Here is an 18,460-nt window from a genome sequence, read left to right as displayed (position 1 = left end):
CCAACTTTCTCTCCCAAATTACTTTCCTGCTGGGAGACACAAGCAAAACCTCTTAAGTAGCTGCTCCCTAGAAGAGCACATAACAGAATGGTCTGGCACCTAACTTGCCTCTCCACTGTGGTCTGGGTGAACTATGAACAGGGCTGCAGGACCCTCGGCAGGTGCCTTGCATGCGGCCAGGTCTGCCAGGGTCACTGACTGTTTTTCCTGTCTTTGTTACATGTTCTGTTGGAGGTATATGACTTACAAGTACTTCCCTAGGCCAGTCAGTATTTTAGTGTGGATTCTGTGAGAACGGAGGTCATGTTTGCGCGTTGTGATCCTTTGAACAGCACTCAAATTCTGGCTAACACGGGGACTCGATCTGCCAGCAGGGACCGAGCTCGATGTGGATTAAACTGATTGGGGTGGCATGAATTTTGTTTGTTTTTAAGCTGAGAGTGGAATACCACACAGCATCACAGGGAGAGTCTAGTGAAGAATTACAATAAAACAAGAAAAACAAGTGGTATTTTTTTTTTTTTTAGGATTAATTCTCCCTTTGCCAATCCACTTCAATTAAATTCTCTGAACTTTGGTCAGAGATGAGAGAAACAGCAAGACAAATAGTGACGACATCATCCTTAGTAATCGCTACTTGTTGCAGGGGTCACTATCACCATTCTTAAAGAGGAAGGTCTCGCGACCAGGATCCAGGAAAATGGGTTCCGGTCCCATTTCTGCTACCTCCTAGCCATGGGGTTTTGAGCAAGTCACATTTCCCTCAGGGCCTCAGTCTCCTCATGTATAAGATCCCTACGGCACATCATCTCTGAACTGCAGAGACACATTTGCGCCGAGGAGTTAATAACACCTACTCCAGTGTAGGCAAAACCCGAGGCCTGTGGGAGGGTCCCTGGACATGCTCTTTCTAGGCTGCGTTGCTGACAATCACGTCTTCCTATTGAACCGCCCTGCCATTTTCCCTGTTAAAATTTTCCTTTGCTCCACACTTAGTATCTGATGATCTACAATGACACAGACAAGGAAAAGTGAACACAGTTGTGTTGAGCTTGTCTTTCTAGGTGTGGAGGGTGGGGGAGGGAGCCTGTCAGTTTTGGGGACAGACGGGCCTGAGCAAGTCCCCACCAGTTACATGAGGCCAGGACCTGCGTCCTGTGCGTCATGTGTAGAATCTTGTTGTCTACTGTTTCGGCGTGAAGGTTGGTCACCCGCAGGTTAGCTCCGGGCCGCTTTCATTGCTGGTTTCCTTCCTGACACTGTGGGATAGCAGCCCTGATCCGCTACTTGGAAGACACTGAAACTGGCCTGGCAGCCGGCAGCTCCAGGGCCAATTTACTGCCCCAACTGGTTGCTTGTTTAGGAAAAACAAAAGCAGGGAAATTTCCTTTCTTTCTGCTTTTCATCACCCCATGGATTGTTTGGTCAGATTGTCTGCTGTGGCTTCTTCCCACCCCTGTCTATGTCCTTCCTCAAGGAGCTTCCAGAAGCAGCCAGCCTGGCAGCCTAATTGGACACAGAGGGCTTCAGCTCCTGCCTGTTTGTGAAATGGTCATTAGCTGGGATTGAGCCTGATGGTGAGGTCTGGCCTGGAGCTTTCCCCCTGCTTCCTGGGAACCCTGGGGTCTGTGGGGAGACATCAGATGTAGCCATCAGTTTGAGGCATAAGCTGAATGGAGGGGGGGGGGTGTCTCCAGCTCCCCTCCCCCTGCTAATCTTATATTCTATTTCATATACTTCCATGTATTTCATATAGAAGGAAACTGTATAAAATTTCATCAATATTAATGGCTCAAAAATGTGTGAACATGCCTGAGCTAGCCCATTGGGTTCCAATGAAAGAGTGTTCATCTCAAACTGCATGAGGAGAAAGCTGGTATTTTTTCTGGGAACATCAAATAAGCAGGCCCTCCATGAATAGGGCTCTTTCTCGTTTTCACAAGTCTTTCCTATCTGCTATCCCATGTGACTGCCGCAATCATGGGAGGTGGGGGGGGGGGGGGGCGATCGCCTCCATTTTACAGGTGTCTCTTGAGGTTTAGAGGGATCTCATGACTTGCCAGGAAGTAGGAAAGCTCAGAGCCAAGTGCAGCCTCTGCTTCGTAGGCCATTGTTCCCTCTGTTTCATATCTAGAACCCCCAAGGAGAGCTGGGAGCCCCAGCTTCTGAAACGGAACCCTGGCTCAACAAAGCCCTTCGCTAATGAAGTATACAAGAATATGTGCCACCCAAAATGAGCTAAAGGCCAGTGAGGACAGACAGGTGCCCAAAAAGCTGTTAAAGCAGGGCACACAAGGAAATCCATGTTTGTAAAGTGAATTTGTATTTGTAAAGCTGTCTTTGTCTCCTGTAATAGAAAGAGAAGGACTCACTAACTCTTATCAGTGGAGAAAGCGTGGACTTAATTCTGCATGACCAACCTCGTTAAACAATCCTTCTTTACTTTTCTGGTCCCCTTTCCATAACTTGCCCGTCCTTTCCAGGAGCCCCAAACCCCTTTTCCTTCGTTTAGGCCAAGCCCATCTATTAGCCTCACTCATCTGGCCACCTCCTTGAGCCACATTTTTCTTTGCAAACAGCTGTGCATAGGTATGTAATTGTAACTGTTTTTTTTTTTTTTCTTTCCTCTTTGTAATCCATCTTTTTTCAGTTTGATTCCTTGGCCCCAGCCAATGAACCTAAGATGCATGCAGGGACAAAGAATTTTTTCCTTCCTTACACTAGTCTGCCAGTGGGGCCCAGATACCAGGGTAGCAGAGGCATGGGTACCACGAGCACAGTGTCAGAATGGTGTCCTAGTGTGTAGGATCCTCAGAAAGATCCTCTAAGTAACAACTAGGGCTGACCCCTTTGATGGTGAGTTACAGTGTCTGCTCTTTTTCCTCTTTCCTAAACTTTTCCTGCAACACTGCAGCTAGCGTTCACAGAAGGGGAGAACCCAGGCATCCGGCCTTGAGTTAAGGCAGACATGCTCAACGCTCTTCATCCGCCGTAGAAAGGAAGCCTGATGAGGCAGGCGCCTCTAATGTATTTATTAGAATAACTTTCTGGACTGCTCCTGCCCAGTTGCCTGCAGATGATTTAGCGTTTTGGAAAAAAAAAGCCATCTAATTCTAAAGAATTAGAGAAAACAGCTCTCATTATGCATTATAAATGAAACCAACAAGATCCAGATTAGCTCTGTTTCTTACTCCTTTCCTTTTGGAGAGTTTCATAGTGTGGAGGATGCCACCTTTGATATAAAACCTCTGCCCAGAACTGGGATTGCCTTTAAACTTTGGGGTGGAAAGAAGTTTCATAGAGTCAATAATGTCTGACTCCAGAGTGAAATTGGTCCCCAGGCCACTCCTGATCTGATACTGATGGATGGCCAATGAATGGAGCCCTGTGTGTGTTCCCAGGCAGGGGACTCCTTTGCAAGACAATAGAAAGCAGTCACAGTTTGGGCGAAATCTGGAGGATCTCACTTTAATTGGCAGGTTGACAGGCTAACAACACCCGGACCGAAGCAGATATGTGTCCCAGGCAGGAGGCACTTTGGACTCTGAACACAGAAGAAAAAATCAAAAGAGGCCAGTGGTGGGCTGCCAGATATATCCTAACTCAATGACCGGGCTTCTCATTAGTTCATAGAAAGTGTCTCAGGAGCCTTATAAACTGCTGTTTTGTTTTTCCAAAATAAGGTGTTTTCATTTGAAGTTGTGAGCATTTCATCTAGATTATTTGGCATTTTCTTCCAGGCCCCTATTTTGAAAAATGCTTTCACTTAAAAAAAATGCTTTTTTAAAAAATGTGAGTGTAGTATATAGGTGCTCATGAGTCATGGCTCATTCTCTTTCAGACTACGTGGTAATTCAGTATTTGTGATAATTTACTGAATTGATTTCCTTTAGTGAAGTTACACTGGTCATGTATGTTGTGAAAACCCCCTGTGGGGGAGTAGGGTGGGGCTGGAGTGAGAATATAACTTCTGAAAGGAAATGACAACTTTTACTTTTTGAGAGAGAGAGAGAGAGACAGAGAGAGACAGAGAGAAGGGGAGGAGGGGGGAGAGAGAGAGAGAGACACCACACACACACACACACACACACACACACACACACACACACACGAGTGGAGGAGGGGCAGAGAGAGAGGGAGAGACATAGAATCGGAAGCAGGCTCCAGGCTCTGAGCTGGTAGCACAGAGCCCGACACAGGGCTCGAACTCATGTACCATGAGATCATGACCTGAGTGGAAGTTGGACGCTTAACCAACTGAGCCACCCAGGTGCCCTGGAAATGCCAACTTTTAACATCTGCTTCCAACAGAATCCATGCCTTTCATGGACGTAAGCCATACGGTTTTCCGAAGTGGAAAAGCGTGGGTTGCCCTGATTTCGAAATTCAACTTGCATACTCCATCCCATTGCAAACTGAGAAGCCAAGAACACTGTCTTAGACTAGCTCCTTCTCTGAGGTGGATTTCTTTGTATGAGTTGTTTCCTTACTTGTGGATTTTACCTCACTGTGCATACCATCCCCTTAGGTAACCACTTTGTAGGGGGCTGTGGGGAGAAACTCTATCAAATTCAATGTATACTGTAACTTAAGATGAATCCCTGTTGTAAGAATGTATTGTTTTCATTTAATGTGTACTTTGGAAGTGAGGCTACAAGACACTCAACTTCTGTCCTCCATTTCTACAAGCTCACAGAGGGCAGCAGTTTACTGAGTTTGAAGGATACAAGTTGCATCTTAAACTGTGTTATAAGTCATACTTTGTATAAATAGAGACACCCCCTCCCCTCCATTGTCTAATCAGCTTAGGCAGGGGCCCACTGGCCAAATCAGGCCTACCTCGTGATTTTGTAAATAAAGTTTTATTGGAACCCAGCCACACAAATTTGTTTACATACTGTTTGTGGCTGCTTTCCCACTACAGCAGCAGAATTGAGTAGCAGCAGAGGCCATAAGGCTTGCAAAGCCTAAATTATTTATTATCTGGTTCTTAACAGAAAAAGTTAGCTGGCCTCTGGTCTAAGGTTCTGCAGACTTTCCACCCACAGACCATTGTAGCTTACAGGTATGTTTTGCTGGTGTTTTTAAAAAGTGAAGCCAGAAGCAGGTGTACATGCAACATGGCCCCAGGTGTTGACACTGGGCCTGCTTCGTGCATTACCCTCACTGCCTGGCACTGTAGGCACTAGATCCCCATCCCTGGTTAGTGGACTCAGGAAGGGGCCTGACTTTGAATCTGGAGACCTGGCTTGCAGTCTTGCTCCACTTTGAGCTTACTGTGTGACCTTAATAAAGCTACTTCAACTCTCTGGCCTCAGTTTCCCCACATCTCACCTGGCTTCTAACTAGCCCTTTCACCTCTCACATGTTCCAGTCTTGCTGTTCCAACTGTGGTCCTCAGGCCAGCAGCAGTGACATCACCTAGCACTTTCTAGAAATGCACAGTCTCAGGCCTCAGCCCAGACCTGCTGAATCAGAACCCACATTTTAGCAAGCTTCCAGGTGATTCTCATGAACACTAGGCATGGGAAGCACTTCTCTAGAATACCACCTTCCTGATATGATGTTAGCAGCAAAGTAAAATAGAGGTGGCTGAGGATTTCAATTTCTGAGTTGTTTTTAGTCCTAGGGTGAGACGCAAAATGCATAATTTTATTAATGTAACATTTCTCTACGCACTTGCTTATGACTTTAGGGGGCCCACTGTGAGTCTGATGGTCAATGGAACCACTCACCATTCTTAAAACATACATGGTACAAATGGAGGTCAGCACCACCTGACTTTGAAATAGCAGTTTGGCTTTACCAGTAAAGAAAGAGTATCTATATTCACAAGAGTGTGTCTGTGTGTGTGTGTGTGTGTGTGTGTGTGTATGCGCACGTGCATACGTAGCGAAATGCTGAAATGTCTCTCTCAGTGGGGAGGTCATATAGGGGCATTTGCCAGAAGGTCTCAGAGATGAGAAATGAGAAAACTAATGATGATGTTTGCTAATGGACTTTAAGAAACATGCACGGAATTTTTATTTTGAGTTTTTTTAAGTTTATTTAATCATCTTGACAGAGAGAGAGAGAGAACACAAGTTGGGGAAGTACAGAGAGAAAGAGAGAGAGAATCCCAAGCAGGCTCCACACTGTCAGCACAAAGCCCAATGCGGGGCTCGAACTCACAAACCTTGTCATGACCTGAGTCAAAGTTAGATGCTTACCTGACTGAGCCACCTGGGTGCCCCACACACAGAATTTTTAAACATATCTGTTTCCAAGAGTAGATTGCATTTGACTCATCTTCCAGGTCCACTGGCCAATAATACAAACAACAACAATAATGGTAAGAGCCAATATTTACTGAGCACTTACTATGTGCCAGGAGCTCTTCTAAATCTTTCAACATGCATGAACCCATTTTCCTCAGAGCAACCCTATAAGGTAAATACTGTTCCTATCTTCATTTTACACTGAAGAGACTTGGGAACAAGTGAACCAATTTATCTAAGGCGACACAGCAGAGTCAGGATTAGAATGGAAGCATCTAGCTCCCCACTGTCAGTGACGATGCTGTGCTGCCAGCCACAGTGCATCTGTTTGGTAGGTGACTGGGAAAGACCAGGCCTGCCAGTGGCCTATGTACAGGAATCCCCGGAGTATCTTGGGAAGGGACACAGGCTGGATTCTACCTGGATGCCCTTATGTCTGAGTAGATGATTATCTGTTATTTGTTACTCTCCTCTGATAGAGTGTGACTCCTTTACAGCAGAAGCCATATCTCCTTTGTCCACTATTGTATTTCTGATGCCTTAGCACAGTGCTCGGGGCATACGAAATGCTGAGTAAATGCCTGCTGAATAAACGAAAGAAGACGGAATGAGTGAGTGAGGGAGAGAGAGAGAGAGTTGCCAATTGCTTGGAAGACAAATCACAGAGTCTGACGTCAGTGCAGTCTGGTCAAGGGCTGAATCACTAATGCAGCTGGTTGAGACTCTGAACATCTGAAGGAATCACCGAGGGCTTCCTGGAAGAGGGAGTGCTTATGCTGAGCGTGGAAGCAGAGGTGGCGGAAGATGGTGTTCCCATCTTTCAGGTGGGAACAAGTATTAAAAGCGCAGTGTCCACAGCCCTGGTCCAAGATGTCACAAACACCTCTCCTGCAGGGGGGACCACACAGGCAACGTATTGAACAGACACCTTCCCGCCTGGCTTGGGGCTTTGGCTGGAGCATGATCTTCCGTCCAGCTTTGGCACCAGATGGTCCCCTTGCGTCAGCCAAGGGTACCCGCCTGCCTGCTCCTTCTCCCTCTTTCCTTATCAGCTGAAGATGAACTCTGTAGAGCTCTCCTGTCAACTGAAGCACAAACCATTCCCTTGTAGGGCAAAGGCTTGCGATCCTTTGCAACAATATTTCATAATTTATATATTTGATTAAAAACTGGAACCACTGCCAGCAGCCTGAATAATCTAACATATTGGGATCATTAGCTGCTTGTGTCACTCTTCTATTTTAAAACTTTCCATATTTGAACTCCTGGAAGTACATCCTCCACATTTATTAAAGTTTTCCCATAAAAACAGTTTAGTGAGAGTCCATCATCTTTCACAGAATTGAGAGGAAAAAAAAAAGCCACAGTAAAACCCTTCAGACACCTCCTTTAGGGAATACCATTTTATTTAGGCCTTTAAAAACATTTGTCTTTTCTTGCCAGTAATTAAAAAAAATATCAAGACAAATGAGATTTTTAGTGGCCTGATAATTAGTTCAAGATGAGCTTTGTGACTTGGCTTCTATCCTTGCTCTTTGGAGCCTCTCAGGAACCTGCATATTACCCATTCCTCGCACAATCTTAGTCCCTTAGGTTCCTCGGGTTGGTTCTTTTCCAGCTTCTCAGATTGTTCCTTTTCTGTGCTTTGCTCCTGTTGTTTTATCTACCCTTCCTCTCTGTAGAGAAGGAGCCAGCTCTACTTGGCCCCACTGGCTCCCCCCTCCACCTCCCCCCCACCCCCAACTGGCTCCTGCTCTAACAGCACCCCCACCATCTCTCTTTCTCTCTCTTTTTTAACAAGGGGCCTGTTTCAGGTGATTTGCTTGTGGCTGTCTTTGTGAATCCCTTGCAGTTGGCTGGTTGGCATGTGACTGAGGCATGCCAATCACAATAACCCAGTCCTCTGGCACAGCCACTGGTTGAGGGATAGGCACGTGACCCACATTGGGCCAGTCAGAATAGTTCCCAGGAAGCCCTAGAAAGAGACCTTCCCTTTTCATTGGGCTCACTAGCTCCAGGGGTAAAAGTGACCCTGGCTGCTGCTGGTGGCCATGGCTGCTGCCTAATCCAGGCGAGACTACCTGAGAATGAAGCCAATATGAAGAGAAACAGAGGTGAGAGAGGGAAAGGAAGAAGATTCTTAACTGCATTATCAGAACTACTAGATACACTTGTTCCTGAAGCTGGTGCTCCTCTTGAACTTTCTGACTAGAAAATAGGGAATGTGAATTCCCTCCAATTTTTGTGTTTGTTTGTTTAAACTGGTTTGGATCGGAGTTTCCTCACTTGCAACAACAGCATTTTAGATGCTGTTTCTCCTGTCTCCAAGTCCAAATCCTTTCTGTTGTTCAAGAACCAATGTCCCAAACTCAGACCAAAGAAATGCTTTATGCTGATGCCTGTAGTTTCTATTACCAAAGAACAGAGGGAACCAGACCAAGAGATCATTTTGCTTCAAATTAGTAGAATCTGACTGCATGTAAGTAGCAGTTGAGAAAAAGGAGCCAACACACTTCTTGCTTCAACAGCATCACCTCCAATGTTGGCCATTGCACACTTTTGTCTAACTTTCTTGTGTAACTTTTTTTAAAAAATTTTTTAACAGTTTTTATTTATTTTTGAGACAGGGAGAGACAGGGTATGAACAGGGGAGGGTCAGAGAGAGGGAGACACAGAATCTGAAACAGGCTCCAGGCTCTGAGCTGTCAGCACAGAGCCCGACGCAGGGCTCGAACTCACGGACTGTGAGATCATGACCTGAGCCGAAGTCGGCCGCTTAACCGAATGAGCCACCCAGGCGCCCCTCTTGTGTAACTTTTTGTATTTGAATGCAAACCTGTGGAGCCAAACTGTGATAACCCAGTGAGTCAATCACTCATGTCATGTAATAATAATTAATTCAGTCAAGAAACATCAATGGATACTAAGAGCGAGTGGGTGGCATTTTGATGAGGAACGGGATATGAACACAGTGTCAAAGAGAGGCGTATCTCATTTCACTTCACTCTGCTTTATTGCATTTCACAGATACTATGATTCTTTTACAGATCGAAGGTTTGTGGCAATCCTTTATTGAGCAAATCCACCGATACCATTTTTCCAATTGTATTGGCTCACTTCATGCCTCTGGGTCACCTTTTGGTAATTTCCTTAATATGTCAAAATTTTGCATTATTATTATATTTGTTGTGGTGATCTGTGATCAATGATTTTCACTTGCTGAAAGCTCAGATGATAGTTACCACTTTTTAGCAATAAAGTGTTTTTAATTAAGGTACGTACGTTGTTTTTAGACATATTGTTATTACATGCTTACTACAGTATAGTATAAACATAATTTTTATGTGCACTGGGAAACCAAAAAATTCATTTGCCTCACTTTATTTGTGATATTCCCTTAATTGAGTGGTCTGGAACTGAACCCATAGCATCTCCAAGATAGGCCTGCACCTTCCCACAAAATACTCATTTAATACAAAGGGGAAAAGAGTAATTTTACAAAGGAAAAACCTAGCTTAATCAAGTGTTGAAAATTAATAGCAACACCTAATAGAACAAATAAAAATCTCGTATCATCCGATAGGGCACAATGAAAGGAAACCAGCTTCACTTTCATGGCATTCCCACCAAAAATGCATAGCCTGAATCTAATTATGAGAGAATATTAGACACCCAATTTGATGGACCTTCTATTCAATAAGCAGACTTCTTAGATGTCAAGGTCATAAATGTCAAGGAAAGAACAAGAAACACTTCAAAATTACAGAGCACTGAAGAGACAAGGTAACTAAACTGGAATGCATAATCCTGGACTGAATCTTTTTGTAGTGAAAGATATTATTGGTACAATCGGTGAAACTTGCATCTGAGGAGTAGATGGTAGAGTGTTAGTTTCTGATTTTGATGGTTGTTTAGTGGTTATGTAGGAGATTGTTTCTGTTCATGGGAATTAGACGCTAAAATACTCAGGGGTGATGGGGCATTGTGTCAGCCACATCCTCACATGGTTCAAGGGAAAAACAATGTCTTCTTGAAACTTATTTTGTAAGTTTGAAATTATATATATATATGTGTGTGTGTGTGTATATATATATATATATATATATATATATATATATATATATATAAATACAGGGCTTTTTTTTTCCAGAACGTCTCTTTCCATTAAGGAAGAAAACTTTTCTAAGCAGCTCCCCAGTGGAGAAGCCCTGTTGGCCAGGATTGAGTCACATGCTCTTTCTTTCTGAAGCCCAGGGCCATTGGCAACAATGCATCCTCCAAGAGCCCTAGGCTGTTTGTCCTTGCATTTAGTTGCTAGGTGCCATAGTAAGGATTGGAGAACCAAAGATAGTGCAAGAAGGTCATAGAGGAAGGCTTTCAGAAACCAGTAATTATAGCACAATAGCATCAGTCAATGATTGCAGAAAGCCTGGATGCTTTTGAGCACACAGAGGAACCTAAAACACCCCCGAGGGGAGGGTGAGGCCAGGGAAGTCTTCCTAGAGAAAGACAGTGATGGGAACAGTGGCTGACTTTTTTGCTGAATGGGGGGGGGGGAGCGGGGGCAGTTAACGTTGTAGCCTTTTAAAGCCTACCTCCTTCCAGTTCTACTACAGAACTGCCACTCAGCTCTGGTGGTCCCTTGGAAAAGGCAGCAGTTGAACACAGCGTGGGGAACTCCCAGAAGAGGGAATAGCTTGAGTGATGGTGCAGAGGGGGAGAAAGCATGAAGCAGGGACCTGCAAACTTTTCACCAGGCCTCTGAATGGGGAGCAGGAAGCCAAGGTGGTTTGGGGCCGGAGAAATTAAGAAGCTTGATTGCAAGCCTAAGAAGTTTTGATTTTCTTCTAGGTATGCAACAGGGAGCCCCTGTTTTACAGGAGGCCTGTGTTTCTGAGCAGTTCATCTGGGCAGTGTGTGGAGAAGGTGAGTTCGGGTAGGGAGACTCACTACGACACTATTGTCAGTCTCGGCTAAAATCATTCAAGGAGAAATAAGGCCTCAGTGATAGAGGGAAAGCCATGACAGTGACCTGAGAGGAAAAGAGTGTCAGAGAGGATTCAGGTATTCCAATAGCAAGCGTGAGGTGTTGTTAGTAGACATAGGGAAGGCAGGAGGATGCTCTGGGTGATATCTGGTAGGGTGTACTGGGGGACATCACTCCTGCCCACAATGATGTGGACAAAGATACCAGGACAAAATCAGTCAAGTATCATGCTGGGGTTTCAGCAGAGGAGAGAGCATGTATCCAATAATCTCTCTATCCAGTCATCACTACCCCTGCTTAAAACTCTTTGAAGGTTCCCCATTGCTCTTAGGAGAGACTGGTCTTTTCCACTGCCCACAAAATTGGTGCAACTCTTATGCCTCACATCTCTGTATGTACCACACTAGTCTTCTGTAAGCCCCACTCATGGGCCATGGTCACCACTGTATCTTCAACACTAATATATAGGTACTGAATAAACTGATGCTACTTCAGCCACAGGACCTTTGCTCATGCCACCCATGTATTTATCCTTAACCATCTTCCTTTCCCTCTTTGGCTGCTCAGAATTTACTCACCCTTTAGATCTCAGTTCAAGTATCACTTTTCCAGGAGCACCTCTCCTGACTAGGTCCAATCTCTTTTATATTCTTTATAGAGACATGTTCCTCCCCTTTTTATAATTTTACATTGACTTGTAGGAATATTTGCCTAAGGCCATTTCCCCCACAGACTGTAAAGTCCAGGAGGCAGGGGTATTGTGCTTTCTATGAACACTGTCTCCTGTACTCAGGTTGCTTAATGGAACTCTGTAATGCCCAGTGGATATTTGCAGAATGAATGAGTGAGTGAGTGAGTGAGTGAGTGAGTTAGTGAATGAAAGAGTGAATATTCCATTGGTGCCTCTGGGAAGGGATTGAGAAGCAAGTAAAGGTGCTTGAGTAGCACCTTACAGGACAGATAGAATTTCAACAGATGGTGTTGGCCTTCAAGTAACCAGCACAGAACTGGGAAAAGCTCAGAAGAGGGCTTGGCCAGAGGCAGTGGGTGAATGTCTAGGAGAAACAGAGAAATGGAAATCAAGAGAAATGAAGGGTTCCAAGGCCAAAAAGACAATTAAGCCAAATCTTGGAAGGATTCAAATGTCAGGGTGAGGACTTGGTTCTTAACTTGGAGACACCAGGGAGCCAGGCAGGGTGGGTGAGGACGATGACACAGCCCAAGCTTCTCTCTGGGGGGCGGACGGACACGACAGGGTAGCAGGTGACTGAAGCAAGGAGCTGGGAACAGAAAACCACCTCAGGAGGCAATTGCAAAAGCTTTGGTCAAACTTGCAAGGTCAGGGTATTGTAGGTAAGAGATGAGCAGAGTGAAATTCGGGTGGGGAAATGAAAGAAACTTGGCAACACATGGGAAATTTGAGAAAGAAGGAAAGCCATGGGTGACCGGGCTGTGAGCTCCTAAGCCTCATGTCTTTTTTTGTCTCTGTTTCCCCAGTAGAGAAAGAGATTCCTTTTGTTAGATGTTGTGCAAAGGAAACTAATCTGGGAGCTGCAAATGCTCAGAGGTCATAAAAAGAGAGAAAATCTGGCCCAAAGACCTGTTCTATTTGGCTCATTCTGTGCTGAGTTGGCAATGTTTAGAAGAAGAGAGATTTCGCATAAACATCCTATATTTCTTCAAGACTGCCCTCACTGGTCACCATGTCCCCCGGGGCACCCATTGGCCGAGCTCAGGTAGCCCTGTGTGGCTGCTCCCCAACACTCCACCTGGTCTCACTCTCAGAGGGGTTCGCTCATTCCCTGTGAGGGCAGCCGATCAGCTCCCGGAGGCTGCTTTTTGATGTACCGTAAACCATGACACGTCCCATCACTGATCTGGAGGTTCCTGGAATGGGGATCCAGGGGTTCTGCCTTGAGCACCTGTGCTCACGAAGAAATCTGACGAGATGCGGTTGGCAAGGAGGCGCAGCACTTCTGTGCCTTCTGCCACCACCAGCACTCAGGACCGAGGGGCTAAACGGGTGCCATGCAATCACAGCCACGGTGTAAATGACTAGATCAGGGCATAGATGGACTTCATCAGACTTTTATTGAATACGTTCATCATGCCAAAAACATCTTTTTTTATTTCAAATTCAAATTCCATTTGAAAAAGGAGGCCACAAATGACTGTTGGGATCCCAGCCAGCTCCTGGAGGAGCCCCCACGTTCGTGAGAAAGCACGCACATCCGACAGCTACGTGATTTGATCACTCAGAACTGCATTTTGGGAAACTCCTAGAGATCCCTTGCAGGATGCCAGTTGTGTCTGTAGTCGGTGGCTGGGAAACAACAACGTAACCCCATTCTCAGACCTCTCAGAACATCGCTGGCTTTAAAACTATTGACTCTCAAGGATCTACCAGCCTAGAATACGTGTGTGTACGTGTGCATATATATATTCCCACTGAAAAAAATCACTGGTTTTGTTGCCTGCTGGCCGTCACATCGGACCCTTAGAATGACCTCAGCACCCCTGGCTCCCCTCCTTGGTGGGATCCTGTGGATTCCGGCTGTGGCCGGGCAGCCCTTCAGGAGCGTTTGGACTTGCTACAGGTTGGGCACAGCAGCTGGCCCTTGGTGATGATGTACGCCCGGCCGCTCAGCTGCTGCTCACAGCCTTCACACACGAAGTGCTTTCGGTGCCAGGCCAGGTCTTCCACACGCTGGTAGTCCTCCGAGAATATGATCTGGGGAGGGGAGCAGAGACAGTGCGCCAGTCAGGTTCTGTCCCTTGTGGAGACAGGGCATCGAGGACAAGTTGCAGAATGGTGGTTCCTCCTCCCCCATTCTGGTCTCGACCTTCAAATGCGTCAGTGGAGGAATGGGACACAAACCTCAGGCAGTAAGTACCGTTATCTGCACAGGTCATAATTGTCTCTTAGCTTGTTAGATGGAAAACAAAATTCTCTGCCGTAGGCAAGTTTTACTTAGCTAGCAGCCATGATACTCTTTGGCCCGAATCCAAAGCCCAGCTTTGTTCTGAGATGGGATTACATATCCCGGTGAAGACAGACCAACAATAGCTAAGTGGCCAATGGCCAGTCTTCACCAGCAAGGTCACACAGGGTCACTGGGGCTTTGAATAAATAACACTTCTTTTTTTTAAGTTCATTTTATTTTGAGAGAGACAGAGCGTGCAAGCATGCAAGCGGGGGAGGGGGAGAGAGAGGGAGAAAAAGAATCCCAAGCATGCTCTGCATGGACAGTGCAGTGCAGAGCCTGGCGTGGGGCTCAAACCCACAAACCGTGAGATCGTGACCTGAGCTGAAACCGAGAGTCGGGCGCTTAACTGACTGAGCCACCCAGGCGCCCCACACACTTTGGAATATGTATATGTATGCTGAGGAATCCCTGAGGCTCAGAAAGAATTCAGAAAGAGCAGAACAGCTCTTCTCACCTCATCGCAGCCAGAGCACCGGGGCCGTATGCTCTCGCAGTAATGGCGGCCACACCAGGGGGCACCGTCCTTCCAGAAGTAGATGAGGTCCACCAGTGGCTCCGAGCACTTGGCACACACAAAGCAGGTGGGGTGCCACTGCTTGCTGTAGCCTGCCCTGTCTGAGTAGACCACAGGGCTGTCCGCAGGGGCCACTCCCTTGCAGAGCTCACAGACCTAGAAGGGGAGGAGGACACCAGGGATATAAGGTGGTCAGGAGAGCATAGTGACATGGGTTTGAGCTTCAGCTCATCTCTTTCCTTCCTGGGGGCCCTCCAGCAAGTTACTAAACCTCTCTGTTCCTCAGTTTTCTCATCTTCAAACCTACCTCATAGGTTGCTGTGGGGACGAATTAGTTAGTTGTTTAGCTCAGTGAGTCTCAAACTTTTTATCCTCAGGACCCTTTATATTCTTACAAATTATTAAGAACCCCAAAGAATTTTTGTTCATATGGGTAACAGCTGTTGGGATTTACCAAAAGAAAAATTAAAACTGAATAAAAACTTGAATAACTATTTGTTGATTCATTTAAAATAATAAACCGACATGTTAATATAAATATTTGTAATTGAAAATAACTGTAGGGGCACTTGGATGTCTCAGTTGGTTAAGTATCCAACTGTACATTTTGGCTCAGGTCATGATTTCATGGTTCACGGGATCAAGCCCCATGTCGGGCTCTGTGCTGACAGCTTGGAGCCTGCTTGGGACCCTCTCTCTCCCTCTCTCTCTGCCCTCTCCCGCATGTGCACATGCTCTTTCTCTCTCCAAATAAATAAACGCTAAAAAAAAAAAAAAAAAAAGCTCCATTTTCCCCAGACAGAAAAATTTAGTGAGAAGAGTGGCATTGCTTTATATCTTTGCAAATCTCTTTAATGACGAGCTCAATGAAGGACTGCTGGATTCTTGTAACCGTTGTAGTTTTTTGTCTTTTGCGTTATGTTGCTTTCTTTGAAATATATGAAAAAAATCTGACCTCACCCTGCTATGGAGTTAGAAAAGGAATGGAGGAGTATTTTAATAGCCTTTCCAGATAACTGTGGATATTCTTCCTTGATACTAAATCAAAATGGGACAAGTGGTAGTTTCTCAAAAGTCAATGGGGAATCTGAACCATATCAATTAACCTTTCATCCTGCTTACATTAAAACCCACTGGACCACCTTGCACTTTGAATGGATCTTTTACCCACGTGTAATTATTATTATTATTTTTTTTTTTTGAGAGACTGAGTAGGGGAGGGGCAGAGAGAGAAGGAGAATCCCAAGCAGGCTCCAAGCTGTCAGCGCAGAGGCCAACTCTAGGCTCAAACTCAGGAACCGTGAGATCATGACCTGAGCCGAAGCTGGGTGGTTAACCAACTGAGCCACCCAGGTGTCCTGTATAATTATTTTTTTTAATGAACCTTACATTTTAAAACAGTTCTAGATTTACAGAAAAATTGTGAAGATAGTACAGAGAGTTATTTGCCCCACACCTAATTTCCTCTGTTCTTAACATCTTAAAGTGATATACCTGTCACAATCAATTAACCAATATTGATATGCTATTATTAAGTAAAGTCCCAACTTTATTCAGATGTTCTTAGATTTTCCTAATGTCCTTTTTCTATTCTAGGATCCTACATCACATTTAGTCCTCATGTCCCTTAGGCTTCTTTTGCCTGTGACTTCTCAGACTTCTTTTGTTTTTGACGACTTTGACAGTTTGGAGGAGAACTGGTCAGGTGGACCTCAACTGGGATTTATCTGATGTTATTGTCATGATTACATTGGGAGAAAAACCACAGAGGTTAATTACTATTCTCCTGACATACTTTCCAGAGTACATATGTAATCCATCAAATCTTTTGAGTCATTTTGGAGTTATTTCCAGCTCCTCAAAATTCCGATGATGATGATGATGATGATGATGGCAGTGGCTATCATTTCTTAAAGACAGGTCTACATCCAGCGTTATGCTCAGGATTTTGCACTCCTTACAGAAGCCCTGGAGAGATATTCCCCCTTCTAGATTTAGCTCCCTTTTAAGGAAATCATTATTTCCCTTCAGACTTGGCAAAACTGAGTTTCAGAGAGTTTCAGTGGTTGTTCATTAATATACAGATGATAGGAGGCAAAGCTGGGATTTGAACATGGGCCAAGCCTGACCCCAAAGCCAAGGTTCTTTCTACTATACTGTGTGTAGGTGTCCATAAACTGCAGCCACACCAAACCCTGATGCTCCCTGTACTCGTAAGACCCTCTGGCTAAGAACAGATTCTACGTTTGAGCTCCAATTCACTGAAATGTTTTCTCCCAAAAAAGAACTTCATTTTCCTCATTAGTAGACCTGTATTAAGGACTGAATTGTGTGCCTGCCGCCAATTCATATGTTAACGTCCTAACTCTCAATGTGACTGTATGTGGCTACAAGACCAGGTAATTAAGGGTAAATGAAGTCATAAGGATGGGGCCCTAATCCGACAGGACTGGTGTCCTTACCAGAAGACTAGGCACCAATCAACTTCTCTCCCACCCTGTGTGCACACAGAGGAAAGGTCCTGTGAAGACACAGGGAGAAGGCAGCTATGTACAAGCCAGGAAGAGGGGCTTCATCAGAAACCCACCACACCAGCACTTTGATCTTGGACTTCCAGCCTCCAGAATTATGATAATAAATTTCTGCTATTTAAGCCACCCAGTCTGTAGTGTTATGTTATGGTGGTCTGAGCTGACCAATGTAACCTGTATTACAAAAACCTGTATTTATATTATTAGATTGTGAATTTCAGAAATGGAAAACTGTGGAAATTTGTTTTCCCTCTTGTTACATAAAGTACCTACATGATATCATCAGTTTTGGCTCTGGGCCTACAACACCTGAAATATTTACCATTTGGCCTCCATGAGAAAATGTTTGCAGACCCTGGCTTTAGATGAGGACTGTAAGCTTACCAAACACCAATTATGTGTCAGCCAAACTAGAAATTTCATTCTGCCATGCAGACATGAGTAGGCATAAGAGCCTAGACACTTGGCATTCTTAAGTTATATAGTTTAATTATATTCTTAATATATATTCTTGAGTATGAAGAAAAAATAAAAGCTACGATGACAAAAAATAAGGAAAGAAAACCAGACCACAAAGAATGCCCACGTACTGACAGGGGTCCCTGAGCACAGTAGTTGTTGAATGAATGTCTACATAAAAAATATGCTTGGCTAATGGATCCGGACAGCTTGACAATGTTCCTTAGAATGTGCTGGACTTGTTGTTTCAGTTATGCCCACAAGAATGAACGGTGTGAGTCCTTCACCGCAATGAAAACCCTGTTCCTCTGCACGTGACTGAGTCCCAGCTCCCATGGAGCTCATCAGAGGTCTTAAACCAAAAACAAGTGATGAATCATCATTTACTTATTTTCACCATCCCTTCAGCACAGCCAGGACGTGTAAACTATTTGGCAAGTGTCATGTGAGTACCAAGTGAGTTTTCTGTCCGCCTGGCTTTCTAAATTTCATGGGACGAAATTTCCAGCCCTTTTCGTCCAGCAAAGAAGGGACTTGGGGTCAATCCACCACCTTGGCTGGGTATCACTGTGGTACACCAGTGGGGCTCCCAACTCCAGATTTCCAGATGTTGCTTAACACGGAAGCAGAGGAAGGGAAAGAGAAATGCACGTGGCAGAGTCTGGGGAGCATCTGAAAGCACCCACAACCCACAGAAGGAAATGGAGGGCTGGGAGGTCAGAGGG

The 18,460-nt window shown here is 45.0% G+C and overlaps 1 protein-coding gene across 1 annotated transcript in view; it reads right to left on the bottom strand.

Annotated features, from left to right (window-relative positions):
* Positions 1-13,312: 13,312 nt before the first annotated feature.
* The window catches only part of LMCD1 (LIM and cysteine rich domains 1), a 57,880-nt gene continuing 52,732 nt past the window's right edge, over positions 13,313-18,460 (bottom strand). The window contains exons 5-6 of the mRNA XM_030307294.1: positions 14,686-14,901; positions 13,313-13,975 (exon numbers count right to left, since the gene is read on the bottom strand). Coding sequence (XP_030163154.1) covers positions 13,817-13,975; positions 14,686-14,901 — 375 coding nt within the window. The 3' untranslated portion in view covers positions 13,313-13,816. The remainder of the gene's footprint in view (positions 13,976-14,685; positions 14,902-18,460) is intronic.

This window comes from Lynx canadensis, chromosome A2 (genome assembly GCF_007474595.2).
Source record: "Lynx canadensis isolate LIC74 chromosome A2, mLynCan4.pri.v2, whole genome shotgun sequence".
Taxonomy (NCBI): Eukaryota; Metazoa; Chordata; class Mammalia; order Carnivora; family Felidae; genus Lynx; species Lynx canadensis.
The sequence above is the reverse complement of the archived record's forward strand: the minus strand, read 5'-3'. Positions and strand labels throughout refer to the sequence as shown.